Source organism: Onychostoma macrolepis, chromosome 15 (assembly GCF_012432095.1).
Source record: "Onychostoma macrolepis isolate SWU-2019 chromosome 15, ASM1243209v1, whole genome shotgun sequence".
Lineage (NCBI taxonomy): Eukaryota > Metazoa > Chordata > Actinopteri > Cypriniformes > Cyprinidae > Onychostoma > Onychostoma macrolepis.
The window spans coordinates 26,515,344-26,531,650 of NC_081169.1; the positions used below are offsets into that span (position 1 = coordinate 26,515,344).

Consider the following 16,307-nt stretch of genomic DNA (forward strand, 5'->3'; position numbering starts at 1 on the left):
TTAAATTTCATTAAATGAGTATTTAATCCTATTTGGCTGCTCAGGGTGTCCTGATCTTGGATGATAAATTAAACTCCGCTGTTTCTGCAATTAAATTTGGGTAACTGGGTCACTGAACTCTTTGTTCTTCAGGGTGTCATATTTTCAGCTGATAAATTAAACCATTGCATCTTGATATACAATTTTTACCTATTGCTACTAGCAATAGCATAATTTTTGTTAACGGTGAAGTCCATCCAAACTGCTGATGTTTACTTGTAACTTATCCACAATGTGTGCGAATAGGTACTGCTACAGTCAAAACACGTCCCCAGAAACACACTACTTTAATGTCACTGTTTCTGTCAATGATTTTGACCCTTTGAATTTATTCGACTGAAACCGAAAATTCGAAAATTGCTATTTCAACCTGTTTTCGGTTGCGTAATTTTGGTGCATTACTTTGTAATTGTAGTTCCAAAACCATTGTATTACATGGCACTATATCCCAAAAGCATGGTATTTCCATTTTCTTTTTTTTCGTTAATATTGATGCTGTCTAGCTAGCCAGATCTTGTGTTTAAGACATACCCTGTGTTAGTAAGCTTCTTAAAACATTCAAGTACCTTGTTTGGACAAAAGTCACAGGTCTTTTCTTCCCTGTCTGTCTTTGTCTTTCATTTACGTTTCTCAATGATCATAGCAGCTAATTAACAGTGTTGTAATTAGTCAGGTAATAAAGCTTCAAGTCAAGAACAACCGCTCAAGGGAGTGTCTCGTTAATGAGCGTTGATGCTGTTGCGGCATCGACTGCGTTCAGCGGCTTTTCAGTGTGTGTGCGCTGTTTGCTTTCTTGGGAAAGACAGTGAGAGTCTTTTAGAGTGAGTCAAAATGAGTACATTGGGTTTGATCCAGCTCGGTAGACCAGAAGAGAGAAAGAGAAAGCGAGCGAAATGCAGGGTTTGGTCCAGTATGGTCGACTGGTGGTTGAAATCTGAGCATGTGATTTTAAGGCTAAGAATACTTCTCTGAACTACACACACCATGAGATGAACACAATATAATTGCTTTTCCAAGATTTCTGGAGTACGTTTTACGAGGAAATACTATTTAGCTTAAAATTTCATGTTTAATTCAATTGCAGTTTCTTGGTAATTATTTGTGAAATTTGGCAGTTTTTGAGTGAACATTTTTCCTACTCAAATTTGGGGATAACCTACATAACTGTATACCTATGTAAGTTGACCCCATTAATTGAATAGTACATTATTGCACGACTAATCCATAATAACTTCATGTGCGGATGAGTGTTTTGTGTTTGTGTATAGCGTGATCCGTATGTGTGTGCGGAGGCTGGGGAATGATGCTTGTCGATTCGGTGACGCCCTTGTCTGTCTCGCCGGTGAGCCTGATGTGCATTGATCCAGGATGCCACCATCAGTGCCAACCACACATACACACACACACACACACTAAAACATCCTCTGTGTTAACAGTCTGAGAAAAACTCTTCTCTTCCTGACAATCAAAAGCCACTTGATCATTAAACCAGCCAATCACGGCTCACTTTAATAGCAGCTAACCTAATCACAACGTTCTTCTAAAGAAGCAGCTCGGATAGGAAACTTATTGGCTTGTCTTTTAAAGAAACTCATTCTGTCCATCAGCGGACTGGCGATTATCTTAGTATCAGAATAATTTGCCGATTGTGCAAAATCACAAAATAACGATTTTTTTGATTGACTTTGCTTTAGCTTGTGAAACGTGGTTAAAGTTAACATGAAATCAGAATTTAACCTATTTGTTTTCTTTCAAAATGTAATACAACACCACCTCAAACGACTTTCCTGTTCAGCTGATGTGATCAAGCCCTCTTATATTTAAACCCTCTCTTCCAATCACGTGTCATTTAATGTCATTCACCATCCAATCAGATTAAATAAAGTCTCTAATTCTTGTTAATAATCTTGTTTCACTAGGAAATGTGTGACCTTGTGAAAGTGAAATGGGTTTTGTGAACTTTGTTTCATGTTGACTAGTAAAAGCAATGACCTTCATTGTTGTTGAAGGAGTGGAAAGGTTTTAGAGTGATGTCAAAGGTCATCGGATAGGTGTACGATTACAACGTAACTTATGAAACTTTATCCCGGGCCGGGTCAGCTTTATCAGCAAACGCGTGACGGTAAATACTTAAGCCACCGATAGCGATGTGTTCTGTGGAAAGTCTTTTTTTGGAGCGTCTTTTATAAACATGGCTTAAAATCTGGTAAGCGGTAATTAACTGTAGCAAATCATGTAAAAATGTATTGTCTTGTATTGGAAAATGAAACATTTTATCAAACTTTGATAATTGCCTTAATCTTTTAAAAAAACTGAAGTTTAAAGTAAAATTCACCTGTCAATTTCAGTGAAGAACAAATTTATACTGATGTGCATTTTGTTTTAGATATGTTATCTATCGTTCTTGACAGACAGCATGTTGAAGCCACAATGTTCATTGACTTTTGAAAATTGTTTAAATATATAATTTTTTTTTTTTTTTTTTTTTCTCAGAAATGGATTGGCTTTGAAGCACAAAGTTGTTTTTATTGTCTCTTACAACAAAAATATTGGTTACACTTTAGGCATTCTACTAACTATAAGTAACTTTGGAACTATGTGTCAACTACATGTCAACTAATTCTCATTAATTTGCAGCTACATGTCTACTAACTCTCAGTAGGGTAGGTTTAGGGTTAGTAGAATAAATTGACATATACTTGCAAAGTTTCTCATAGTCGGTATGTTGTATGTTGTGGACCCATCAAAATAGTGTTAGAAGATATTAAGCAGACAGTCTACTGATACTCTAATAACTGCTAGTTGACATGTAGTTGCAAAGTTACTGTTAGTAGAATGTCTAAAGTGAACTATCGAAATAAAGTGTTACCAAAATATTTTATTTAAACCCATGAAAATGCAGATTCTGTTGTAAATAATAGTGAAAAATCACCTTTTAAAATTATTACCTTTCAGCAGATTTTGACTTGTAACTTTACAAATTTTACACAAGTTTGTATTCTGAACAGTAAAACAAATCATGTTACCAAATCTAAACTGCATTTGTATGTTGTTTGAAATCCAGTTAACATTTGTGTTGAATTTAAGTAGTTTTTTGTCATTCAGAACAATGTTTGTATCATAGGCTATACATACACAGTGTGCAGTAATAGTTAGAATTCACTCATTTTCGCACATCTTTTCCCTAGTGTGGGTAAGTTTGCAAAACAAATTGGAACTGCTAGTATAAATAAAACGTTATTTTCTCATCAGGAAGTCATGTGATCAGAAATCCATAAAGTGCTTCAGTTTTTAACGTCATTTTACGTGAAGATTTATGTAAAGTAGCAATTACATGTCTGTTCACTGACTGAAAACCTGATGCTACAAAGAGTGCTAAACTTGCTTACTGTGCAGAAAAACTCATTTCAAAGTGATTCGAAACTTGAAATGGACCACCCACCCACGTCCAACTCCGCTCACACACATTCGTCTCCCCGCTCGTTGATATCTCCCATCCTCCTCCAGTGTTTGTCCCTGATGTGGTTTTCTTAGGCTCTGATTCATTACATCAGTTGAGATAAATTCTGTTTTTCAGTGGCTTGATGTTACCGGAAGCAGGGGAGCAGCTCGTTTAGGACGCGGCAGTGGCGGGTCGATAGCTTGTTAGAGCTCCGTTTGACAAGATGTCGTTCGCAGAGGTAATTTACCTGTAAACTCGCTAAAGTTGCCACTTACGTCACTGTCGTCCCCATGTGGATGAGCACAAATCAAAAGCGCATTGATTGGCGTGCAACCTTTCTAAGACAAACACCTGCCTGTGTGTTTGTGCATTCGTGATTGTAGTTTATTGTTGCTCTGTTGGTTAGTGTTCGTTTGAATGTGAGTGTGTGATTCATAATTGATCAGGTCTTCGATAAAGGAGTATAGTTGCTTTTTCACCAACTGTGGTGATACCATTTTACTGAATGATCAACATAGTTATGTATATGACAGTTGATCATTCTAGTATTATTTAGTAAACCGTGGTAGTACTAGCGGCATTGATAGTGGTGGACAACAGAGGTTGAGATATTTTGGGGAAGATTTCTGGCCCATATTGTAAGGAGGCAGCAATTTTTTTTTGCAAAATAGCATTGAAAAATTAAAGTTCATTTATATGGAAGTTTTTCAACTAATATTTTGAAAGTAATCCAGTAAGCTTTCAGGTTCTGCTAAATTATGTCATCATGATCTCATTAGGTAAGTTAATTTTACATTTATGTTTATGCCATTTATAATTACTTTTATTCATATGCCAAAGATATTTAATGTTTTTTTTTTTTTTTTTTTATTATTTAATTTAAACTTAAATGTAAAATTGGTCAACGTTGTGCTATTTTGAGGCAGTTTACATAAGATTTAAAGTGTATGAGTGTATTGGTTTGATGCATATCAAATTATTTATGATTTACCTCATAGGTTTATAGTCATAATAGTCATAGGTTCGATATTGAATTTTGTCATCGTGATGTGCTGCTTTATAGTTGGGCCTTGATGTTGAGATTTGTTTTTGGTAAAAATGTATGGGCTATATAGTTGCAAGACAGCAAATTTCTTGAAAAAAATGAAAGTTTTTTTTAAATGCAATAAATTACTTTTTCAGTATTCTTAAGAGGAAAGTTATTCAACTAATATCTTCAAAACAATCTAGTAGGCTTTGCATTACCAATGAATGCATGAGCCGAGAAGACGTAAACTGAAAGCAATGCAATTATTTTTGGATAAAAGTGGCTGTCAAATGCATGAATGTATAAAAGTTGATTATAATGGAAGAGATTGAGTTTCGTTGTTGTGATGTGCCGCTTGCCCCCAATTTAGAGTCGGAATGTTAAAACTATCTGTTTAGAAATGAGTGTTGTCTTTTCTTGTGTTTACACTTGTTGATTTCATTTCAGAATCCATATTGTAAGTGGAAGGCTTTCTTCTTTTGATAAATGGCTCTTGATGGGGGTGGTGGTTTGGCCAGTTTATTTGTCTGTCTTTTTGGGGGGCACAGGATTTTTAAGTTTGGGTACTTGATTGCACATTGGGCCCTGGAGTAAAGGGGCCCATCCATAAATTTAGGGAAATTCAGCAATAGTCATGGGTGGTATTTGTTTAGGGCATACAATCATGTGTTTGTATCCATATGCGTTCATTCATTGTGTATTCTGTGTGTTTGCATTTACTTAGTGGTTTATGTTGCTCTGCACTCTGCACTTGTTGATTAACATATGTTTGTGTTTTCTGCATGTGTGTAAGCTCATACTCTATTGTGCTGTGCGTTTATGTGTTTTTTTTATAGCCAAGGGGATTGGTAAACTATGGCTGTTCTGTTCGTAATGGAAGTGGAGCGTGTTCAGACTACACAGCTGCCTAGAGCTTTTTCTGTGTGTGTGTGTGTGTTTGTCTTTGCAAACACTTATATGTTCTTCACGTATGGAAGGAGTGCGTTCAATGCAATTGTGGAGGTGTTTGCGACTCTGAGATCAGAGCGACTTTGTTTATGTGGGTTTAGTTAGCTGTACCTTAGGGACAAAACTGTCCACAGAGGTTAGCTAAACCTGACAGAAACCTCCCTTTAGGGACGTCCTCAAAGGTAAAATGATTCATAAATACAGTAAATACAAACCGTTCTCTTTTAGAGGTTGGGTTTGGGATTGCCTGTAGTCATAGAATTTGCTTTAGAAGCTGTATGTTTAAGTAAATGTGTGTGTGATCTGGTTTAGTGAGTTTTTACAAGCTGTAATTGAGTTTGGAACTGAATATTACTGCTAGAAACACAAACCACACACATTGAAAGAGATAAAGTTTGGAAAAGCAAGATTTAATGATGGAAATGGGGCTTGAAGACAAACTGGAAGCAGTTTCATTGCAGCAGCTATGTTAGTGACTGGGTCTTTCTGAGTGTATGTGTATAAAGTGTTCAGATTTGATTAGTTTTGAAGGTTAGGGAAGCCCAGGCACACTGATACACACACACACGCACACACACACGCACACATGCCTGTATGAGTCAGACATTCATGGCACTTTCGCTCAGTGTTTTTGGCAGTGTGCGGTCAGTGCACTTTTACCTGACATAAATTCACACTTATAAACACATACACAACACACAAAGACACAGTGATAGAAGCACAAAAACTCACACACACACACATATAGACACACGTTTACCTAGCTGTCTACTTCTGTTGTTTTTATATAGAGATATTGCAATTGAAAATGCAATGGACTAAACATATCCCACACTGAAACTATAGGCCTAGCTGAAAAAGTTGAAATTGCAATTATTTTACTTATTTAGCATTCATCGCTTACTTAGGAAATTCCCAAATTTTGTTACATGTAGCTCACTTTGTGACGGCTCGTGACGATACATTGATGTCCTAAGACACGAAACGATCGGTTTGTGCGAGAAACTGAACAATATTTTTATCATTTTTTACCTCTAATACACCACTATGTCCAACTGCCCTGAGCACGTGCACGGCATCCGGTGCGTGACGTCTATATGTGGTGTAGTTTACGCAAGCGCCGGAAGCGATCTGTTGCGCTTATACGTCACTCATTGTTTACACAGTGCACAGAGATTGTGGAAGTGTTCCCTGCCACTGTGAAGATCTAAAGATATTTAGAAGTACAGGTCATCACAATGGAAGACGATTTTGATGTATCATCAGACAACGTGGAATTTTTTGCTTGCGTAAACTACGCCAGAGCACATACAGACGCACCGGATGCCGTGCACGCACTCAGGGCAGTTGGACATAGTGGTGTATTACAGGTAAAAAATGATAAAAATACTGTTCAGTTTCTCACACAAACCGATCGTTTCGTGTCTTAGGACATCAATGTATCGTCATGAGCCGCAGGGTTTAATTTGGATTTGTCTGTGCATGTTTTTTTTAAATCTCAAAGATTGTGTGCCCATTGACTTGCATTATATGACTGACAGACTGCAACGGTTTGAGTTAAAAATCTTCGTTTGTGTTCTACTGAAGAAACAAAGTCACCTACATCTAGTATGCCCAGGGGGTAAGCAGATAAACATCAAATTTTCACTTTTGGGTGAACTATCCCTTTAAGTCAAAGACGGTATTTTAAAGAAAGTGCTTTGTTACATTATAGTGCCAGTCTCAAGAGTGTGTGTTTCAGTCCGTGTCACACGCGTCACTCTCCTCTGATCTCTAGCAGATCGCAGGTCTCTCTCTCTCGATCCATTTTTCCGTGTGGGCTTGTCTCTCTTTGATGAATCACTTATTGAAGGACAGCAAAGGGGTCGTTCAGGCAGCAGTAGTGGAGCTCAGAGCGGGGCCATAATCAGTCCCAGAGGGTTCGAGCAGTGAGGACAGTAGCACCAGCTCTGATAGCAGTAATTACCCTGACTGTATATTCCCACGGCACGACAGGGGTTCTAAACGTGCACATACCGACAACAAACTCCCACCGAACACAGGCACTCGCTCCAGGAGCGACTGGAAGAGAAAGAGGTTGTTCAGAGCACACTTGATTCATTATTGTGACAGGAACTCGCAAGATTCATTGTTCTGCGCGGATGCATTGTATTGTGTTGTAGGCACTGTACATCCAAAGAAGTGATTAGAAATATTAATTTGTCACCTTCCGTAGTGCTAAATTAGTGCTACACGACAGCAAAAGCAATCAAAATTGTGTATATTTATGCACATGTGTATGTGTGTATATATTATTTATATATATATATATATATATGACCCTGGACCACAAAACCAGTCTTAAGTCGCTGAGGTATATTTGTAGCAATAGCCAAAAATCATTAGGATATTAAGTAAAGATCATGTTCCGTGAAGATATTTTGTAAATTTCTTACCGTAAATGTATCAAAACTTAATTTTTGATTAGTAATATGCATTGCTAAGAACTTCATTTGGACAACTTTAAAGGTGATTTTCTCAATATTTAGATTTTTTTGCACCCTCAGATTCCAGATTTTCAAATAGTTGTATCTCAGCCAAATATTGTCCGATCCTAACAAACCATACATCAATGGAAGGCTTATTTAGTCCAGGGTCACATATTAGAGATGCACCGATATGAAATTTCTCAGCCGATAGCCGATTATTCAGTATGTTATCTGCCGATGGCAAAACCGATAGTTTGGTTTTCTTTAGGAAAAAAATCTCTCAGACGGCATTTATTGTTTGGATTTTGTGATTAAAATATACAGGATTTGAAAGCTGAGACTGTTTTTTATCAGAAGTAACAAAGCACAAAGCTTGTTGTGATGATTGGATTGGAGGCATATTACAAATAATGTTAAGAGAAGGGAAAACTGTGGATCTGGCAACCCTGGCTATAAGACTTATATTTGATAAAGTGTTCTATTGTGTATTATTTTCTTCTAAAACTACAAAATAATGAGGAACAGGCTGAAATAAATAATATTTTGGTGTGCAATCAGGGTCAATAGCACATTTGAATCAATATCAACTTAAATTTTGGTATGTTCCTCGTTGGAAAAAAAACCTACAAGCATGTTTTTGAGCGAACGATCCCTTTAACTGTGTCTATGTGTGTACATCTTCTGGTGTCTACATGTGTGTGAAGTCTTTTAGAAAGGCCAGAAGAGTTAAGCTCCATTCAAAGGAGTCTTATTACCAGAACAGGATGTATTTGAGTGTTTGTGGACAAGGGACAAAAAGAAACCAGGAGAATAGAAAAAAAGAAATGTAATTCTAGACCTAGCTACTCGATGATGATGTCAGCAGGTCTTTTGAGAGCGTGCATGTTGGATTTTTTTCCACGGCAATCTCAGGAGAGGTTGAAGCAGGTTTGATTTACTTCACCTGACGTGCTTGTCAATCTTTTTGTCCTTCAGTGTAACGGCGAGTCTTTTAGACAGCGGATTTCAAGAAGTCTCACACAGACTAAACAGACCATCAAAAAACGATTAGGACGTCAGAACATCGGTTCTCCGAAGCACAGACTTGATAGAAAGGAGTGTGCTGCTGGAGAGATGCTTGACTGATCTGAAATAGACTCTAGGTACTGTAGTGCTGATTCGATGTGAACAGAAACAACACAAACAGTACGGTGTTCTCTTGTGTACCTGGTAGGAGTGAAAAATGCTGTTCAAAATGAGGTGCGGATCTGTTAAATGGAGCAGAGGCTGGAGATTTGGTTTTTGGGGGAAAATTGAATTCTCTACTTGTTGCAATAAAATTTCATTGTCAGATTGATGTAATGTTCTGCGTTAATGCAGATTCATTCATTCATTAATTCATTCATAAATAAGTAAAAATGGTTGTGAATAACCAGAATAATAAATATTATCTAAAAATTATAAACATAAATGCTTTTTTTTTTTTTTCATTTTTATCAGTTGTTTATATTTTTCAACATTATTATTATTATTATTATTATTATTTATTTATTTATTATTAATTATAATTTTTTTTAATTTGCAATGTAATAAGGAAAGTAATTATCTACTGGCTCAAAACACTCTCACACTGGTTACATTTAGAGTCAAAACTATTTGTTTTATAATATTAGTTTCATCAATTTGAATTTGAAGCTGTTTTATACTAATGCCAAACTTTCTATTTATTTATGAATAATCTTTTCAATTCATCAAATTATTTGAAATACTTTTGATTTGTAAAATCTTTCGATCACAAAGTTTTGATTACAATGAATATAAATATTATATACATTCATTTTAGCAACATTTTTATTTGTTTATATTTTTCAAAAATTATTATTTGTTTTATTTATTTATTATTTATTTACGTTATCTTTTTGGTTACGTTCATCAAGTTTCCAAAGATAAAATCATCCTATGATTTGTAAAATATTTAAATCACTGAATGGTCAAAAATAGCCATTACCACATAGTTATTTAACATATGATTTAAAAAAAAAAAAAAAAATATTTATTTTTGTTAAATCTTTTGGTTTGTGTCCATCTAGTTGCAATATCAGTCAAAAGTTTTGATTAGAATTTATGTAAATATTATATAAATTCATTTGATCATTTTATTATTTTTCACCAAATTATTATTATTATTATTATTATTTTTGTTTATATACATTTTTTAATTATTATTGTTATTATTATATTGTTATTGTTCAAAATATAATGGGGTAACTGTTATTAACTGGCCCAAAACACACTCACACTGGCTACAGGCCATCATACCATCTGCAATTGTTGAGCCTTGTATTCATTTAAGAAAACAAATTTTCATAATTCTGTATTCAGTCCTCTGCGGGGTGAACGAGTGTGCGACTATTTGTGTTTCAAGTTAAATATTTGGCTTTGGGATAAATTTAGAGGGTGATAATTTTATCAAGAACAGCTTTGATTTGTTCCCCGCCTGTCGTCTTCAAGCATCACCTCACACGGGGGCATGACGGGGTGCAAACGATCGCACGAGGATTCGCGGAGCCCTGCGGATGACGGGAAGCTGTGATGGAGCCACGGCCGTGTTCGTGAGATGGGAAGCAGATGGTTTGATGGTCCGCCTGGGGGGCTGATGAAAAGAGAGCGAGAGAGAGGGAAAGTGAAATAGCAGCACTTGTTGCCTGAAGCCAGTGTTTTGAAACATGGCCGCTACACAAAGAGAGCATGATGGCCACTCAGATGGGCAGGTTTTAGGTTGGAGCTCCAAACACTTTCCCTTGATAATCGGCTGTGCTTTAATGGATTACAGCCGGAGGTAATTACAACAGGAGCTGTAGTACACACTGCGAATATAAACCTGCAGGCAACACCATCCTGATGGACTATAAAGCTTAACAAACTGGACTGGGTGCTATCACATGTACTACGATGGTAGAAATGTCAACCTGTAGAGGTTTCACTGTACCGTTGTAGATATATTCGCGTTTGTGTGAAAATGACAAAAAAGAAAAAGAAAAAACAAATCGCTTTGAATTAATTTCCATTCTTTTGGTTTGTGTCTATCAAGTTTCCATAGAGAAAATCATCAAATGAGATGAATTAATTTAGATTTTTAAATATTTAAATCACAGGATTGTCAGAAATAGACATTATCACGTGGATATATAATATATAAACCACTTTTTGTTGAATCTTTTGGTTTGCATCCGTTAAGTTGCCAAAAGAGAAAATCATCAAAAAAGATGAAGTAACTTTGATTAGTAAAATATTTAAATTACAGTTTTGTCAGAAAGTAGCCATTAACACATGGTTATTTAATAGAGGAAATGTTTTTGTTGTTAAATATTTAGGTTTGCATCCATTAAGTTGCCAAAAGTGAAAATTGTGAAATAATTTTGATTCATAAAATATTTAAATCATAGGATTGTCAAAAAAAAAAAAAAAAATCAAATGTCTATTTAATATGTAAACTATTTTTGCTGAATCTTTTGGTTTGTATCCATTAAGTTGGCAAAAAAGACAATTGTCAAATGAGATGAATTTTGTAAATTTGTAAAATTTGTAAAATATCATGGGATTGTCAAAAATACCCATTATCACATGGTTATTTAATATATTAACTTTTTGTTTGATTGATTGATTGATTGATTGATTTTTTTCATGAAGTCCATCAAGTTTCACAAAAATAAAATCATAAAATGAGATGTAGTATTTTTCATTTGTAAAATATTTAAATTGCAGAATAGTCAAAAAAATAAAAATAAATAAATAGCCATTAACACATGGTTATTTAATGTTAATATTCTTTTGTTGAATCTTTTGGTTTGTCTCCATAAAGTTTAAAAATAGTTGTAAAATGAGGTTAATTCATTTTGATTTGTTAAATATTGAAGTTACATTATGGCCAAAAAAATAGCCCTTTCCACAAGATTAACTATATGAACCATTTTTGTTGCTTTTGAATATGTTAGCTTGCGTCCATCTAGTTTTGAGAAAAAAATCAATCAGTAAAATAAAATAATAAATAAATTAAATGTTTAATTTGTAAAATATTTGAATCTCAAGGTATAACAATTCAAAGAATAGCCACTTATCACATGGTTACTTGGGCCTAAATCATTTCTTTTTTATAAATCATTTCTTTTTTAAATACTAGCACCATTGCTGTATTGCAATTTATGATTGCTCAGAGGTTAATTCTGCATGTGTAACTGTGGCAACAGCTGATATTTTTAACATCACTTAATTGACTACCTCCATTAGCGCAAAAAACAAAAACTCAAATAGGCTATGTACAGTATAACAATCATTTCAGATGTGTTGCCCTAACAGGCAGGTTACTGAGCAATTCAGATGATTTTTCAACTTTGCTCTTGGTGTAGGCCTATCCATCTTAGAAATGCTATTTCTGATCAACTTGAACCCAATGTAATCAAGCTGATTCAGTCACATAGGCCTATATTTCACTTAAATAAGACCAACTAGTGTAGCTAGATGTTAACATTTTCTTGGGTTATTTGACCAAATGTTTTACAGCGAATGCAAAAGCTGCAAAAAATGAACTTCAGAAAGTATTAAATCAGTCATGTGTAAAATGCGTCCACAAAGAGGCAAATTGTGTATTAGTTTTTATTCGGTTCATCAGTTTCATCATAAGCACGAAATAACAAAAAACAGAAACGAATGTGTTTTTTATGTGAATTGAGTTCTACCCCAAGTGTAACTGATATGAAATTAGAGCCAGAACAGAGTAATACGAGACAGTGCATTTCTTATAATAACTCCGAGGGACCGGCATTACATTAAGAGCATCGTAAGTTAGCGATCTGAAATTCGCCATAGCCGTGTGTTGAAAGCTAATGCCGGCGTAATGGTTTCTCCATTTAACAAATAACGCCTCTCGCCATGTTACAACGTGCAAATTACTGAATTTACTCAAATTAGACTTGAAAGGCCATTAGGTATATAAATATATAAGCAGGAGCTGGCACTGGAGTACATAAATTGTAGTTGTCCGGCAGTGTTGGGTTGCACAGCGACACACACACACACACACACACACACACACACACACACACACGCTGTAGCCCGTCCATCACTGCTGATGTGGTCCTCAGAGACTGCTTGCAGCGCATGCCCTATATTTATGGCTGAGTCTGGAAAATACATCGCCGCCTGCCAAAGAGAGAGAGGGAGAGAATTTAGGAACATAAAAAAAGAAGGAACAAATATACGTTTGTGCAGCACACACACACAGAGAGAGAGAGAGAGCTGATGTTGGAAAGCAGCGCAGGCAGCTTCCTTTTAATAACTCTCGTAGGCCGCGCTGCTGCTGATGCAGGCCGGGTTACTGCGCCGTGAGTCACTCTAATCTCCGGTGAGAGAGCAGACAGAGGCAGGGAGTTGTATTTTGGCTGCTGACATGCGGGGGTGAGCACGAGATGAGCAGCTCTCGGTTGGGTCCGCGGGAGATGTCGGTCACGACGGCACCTGTGTATCGACGCGGGAGTCGAGGCGCAAGATATGACGAGCAAATTGCAGCTTCGACAAGGAGCCCGTGAGAGCGAGGTGTGCGTCTCCTCTAGTGAATGTGGTGATAATGGACGGCCTCAGAATTGGGAAAAGCAGTCCTGACAGAGTAGAGGAGCAGCCTGCGGACGGATGAAGGCATGGGCAAACGGAACGCTTCTCTACCAGATGCACACTGGTTGTCATTCCCTAGACTTTTTCCCTTAGCTGTGCTACACAATCCCCACATACTCAAAAACTCTGTAATTATGCTGCATTGTTTATACTGACTATAATCAAAGGAAGAAGCTATTTTTATTTTATTTTTTTCAGCAAGGATGCATTAAATTCATCAAAGGTGACAGGAAAGGCAATTATAATATTGCAAAAGATTTAGAATGTTGGTATATTAGAATGATTTCTGAAGGATCACATGACACTAAAGGCCAGTGCTATTTTAGTATAATTGAGATGCTATTATCGTTTTTATTAATATTTTGAATCTGTTTTTATTTTTCCATTTTCATTTTTAATCGTAGTCAAAGCTTTTGTAATTTTGTGTCATTTTCAATATTTTTCAAAAGATATGCAGTTTTTTTAAGTTTTATTTTAAGCTGAAATTGCTGTATTTAATGTTTATTTTATTTCAAATGAGAATTATTTTTTATCTCACCCCCAAACTAAACTATAATTTTAGTTTATTATAATGACCCTGTTTAAGACTGCAGTAATGATGCTGAAAATCCAGCGTTACCATCACTGTAATAATTCAATTTTAAAGTATTATAAAATAGAAAACAGTTATTTAAAATTGTAATATTATATCACAATATTTTTTATCAAATAAATTCAGCCTTTGAGTATAAGAGACTCTTTCAAAAACATTTTAGTTTTTTACCAAAGCCAAGTTTTTAAACGGTAGTGTACTGTATGTATTAACATTTACAGTTTAAGAAAGAGGTAGGTTCATGGGTAGGTTTTATATGACATGGAGAAACTGTATGTTGATGTATGACACTTTATATGAGACAGAGTTTCCAAACTCTAAAACCACTTTGTTTGATAGGAGTGTCGCTGTATAGGAATAATTTGTGGAAATCATGTTTTTATTTATTATTTACCCATAAAACCAGTTGTTCTGGCTGATATTTCAGTTTCTACCATTTCTTTGTGCCAGAAGGGGCCAATTACAGTTCTGTGGTCTCTTCAAGTGACATTTTTCTTAGCGCTTCTCGGGTTTCTATTGTCTCTTTTTGGCTCTTCTCTTGGGACTCACACGTGACGCCCTTTAGCATGGCAAACGGCCAGTACATCTCTTTTTCAGCTGTAGAAGGGCTCCAGTATTTCTGCGGATGTCCCCAGAATGTACAAGTATTAATGTCGTATTTTAAAGCTGAGACTCGACTCTGCTCTACATTTATGGTTGAACTGGTAACTCGTCATGACCGTTCACTTGGGTGCGGAAATTTAATAACATTTTTTTTTTTTTCATAATACCCCTGATAAAGCAATCACATGCATGGCTGCACACGATACGACGGAACAAAAGGGCTGTACAATTAAACAGCCAGGTTTACAACAGGCCGCTGACAACGTGAATTACGTTAAAATGATCCCCGTAGATCAGCGGCGCCCTTGACGCCGCTTCACAGAATCGTAAAAACGGCTTAAAGATTTTCCCTCCGTTGTTCTCCTCCTCCATCTCTAGTGGGAGGGAGTTGATTTAACAGCTTCCCAGTGTAAAACCTTCTCCAGAAGGCCTCAAAGTCACTTGCCCCTGAACCGTGAAAAGATATAAAGTGGCCATCATTGTACAATCCCACAGATTTCAAGCATCTTTTCTGCTTAGACGGCAAAAAAAAAAACGTGTTATTTCAGCATGCTTTTTGCATTTTCACGTACATAAGTGTTTGCCACAAGGGGAAATCTGTCTTTGTGTTATATTTTGTGCTCTGCTGTGTCCTTACAGCAACTTTGACCCCATTAAACTGTGTCGTGTACACGCTTCTCTGTTCGACTACTGCCATCAATGCAGCGCTAGAATGCTAATGTGACGTTTGCTCAGGTTTCTTTGCCTACAGTCTCCTGATAAGCTGAAATGCTTAAAGGTCAAACTTATTAGCAAACCCTGTAGCGTTTCCCCACAGAGTGTGAATTATGGCACAGCTGCAATGCCATTTTATCATCCAGCTTTCGTACGTTGTTGTACATTCTCACCCTTTCTTTCTTTAAAGTTATTGAAAATAACATAAATCTCTCACGTTAAACTAAGTAACATAAATTAAATTAATGTAAGAACCTATGACAATATGTGTTAGATATAACTTTATTGCTGGCTAAATCCAAGTTTCTATTGCAATGTAGTTGTTTTGTACATTTCTATGAAACTATGGCATCCATGCTCAATTTTTGTAAGTGCCATTGAAAGATGGCCTGAAATGTTATCTGTTTGTAAGTTAAACTATGCTTTTATTTATTTTTTTACTATACATTTATTTATATTTTATGAGCTGAATGTTGGTATTTTTGACACTCACATTGTTTGGTTGAATGGCTGAACATGGCTAGTTTGTCCATGAGATATAATATTTCCAAAGCTGTCCGTCAAGCACTAAAACATGAATAATATCTGTAGGCCGGTGTTTTCTGAAATTCTGTGTGAAGTTTGTAAAAAAGTCTGTAATGGACTGCACTGGACTCTTTTTTTTTTTTTTTATAGCTATTTCTTTCAGCATGCAAATCAAATGTGGATGTAATTGTTGGGTTTTTGAGTAAAATTTTGACAAATCTTTACCCATGTCTGAACTGAGTGTCATTTCTCAGTACGTTATACACCTCTGATGATATAACATGAGCTCAGTAAGTGAATGAA

General features: G+C 36.0%; 1 protein-coding gene across 1 annotated transcript in view; it reads left to right on the top strand.

Moving 5' to 3' along the window:
• The first annotated feature begins 3,468 nt into the window (after positions 1-3,468).
• The window catches only part of fat3a (FAT atypical cadherin 3a), a 153,980-nt gene continuing 141,141 nt past the window's right edge, over positions 3,469-16,307 (top strand). Inside the window, 1 exon segment of the mRNA XM_058745369.1 lies at positions 3,469-3,719. Coding sequence (XP_058601352.1) covers positions 3,705-3,719 — 15 coding nt within the window. The 5' untranslated portion in view covers positions 3,469-3,704.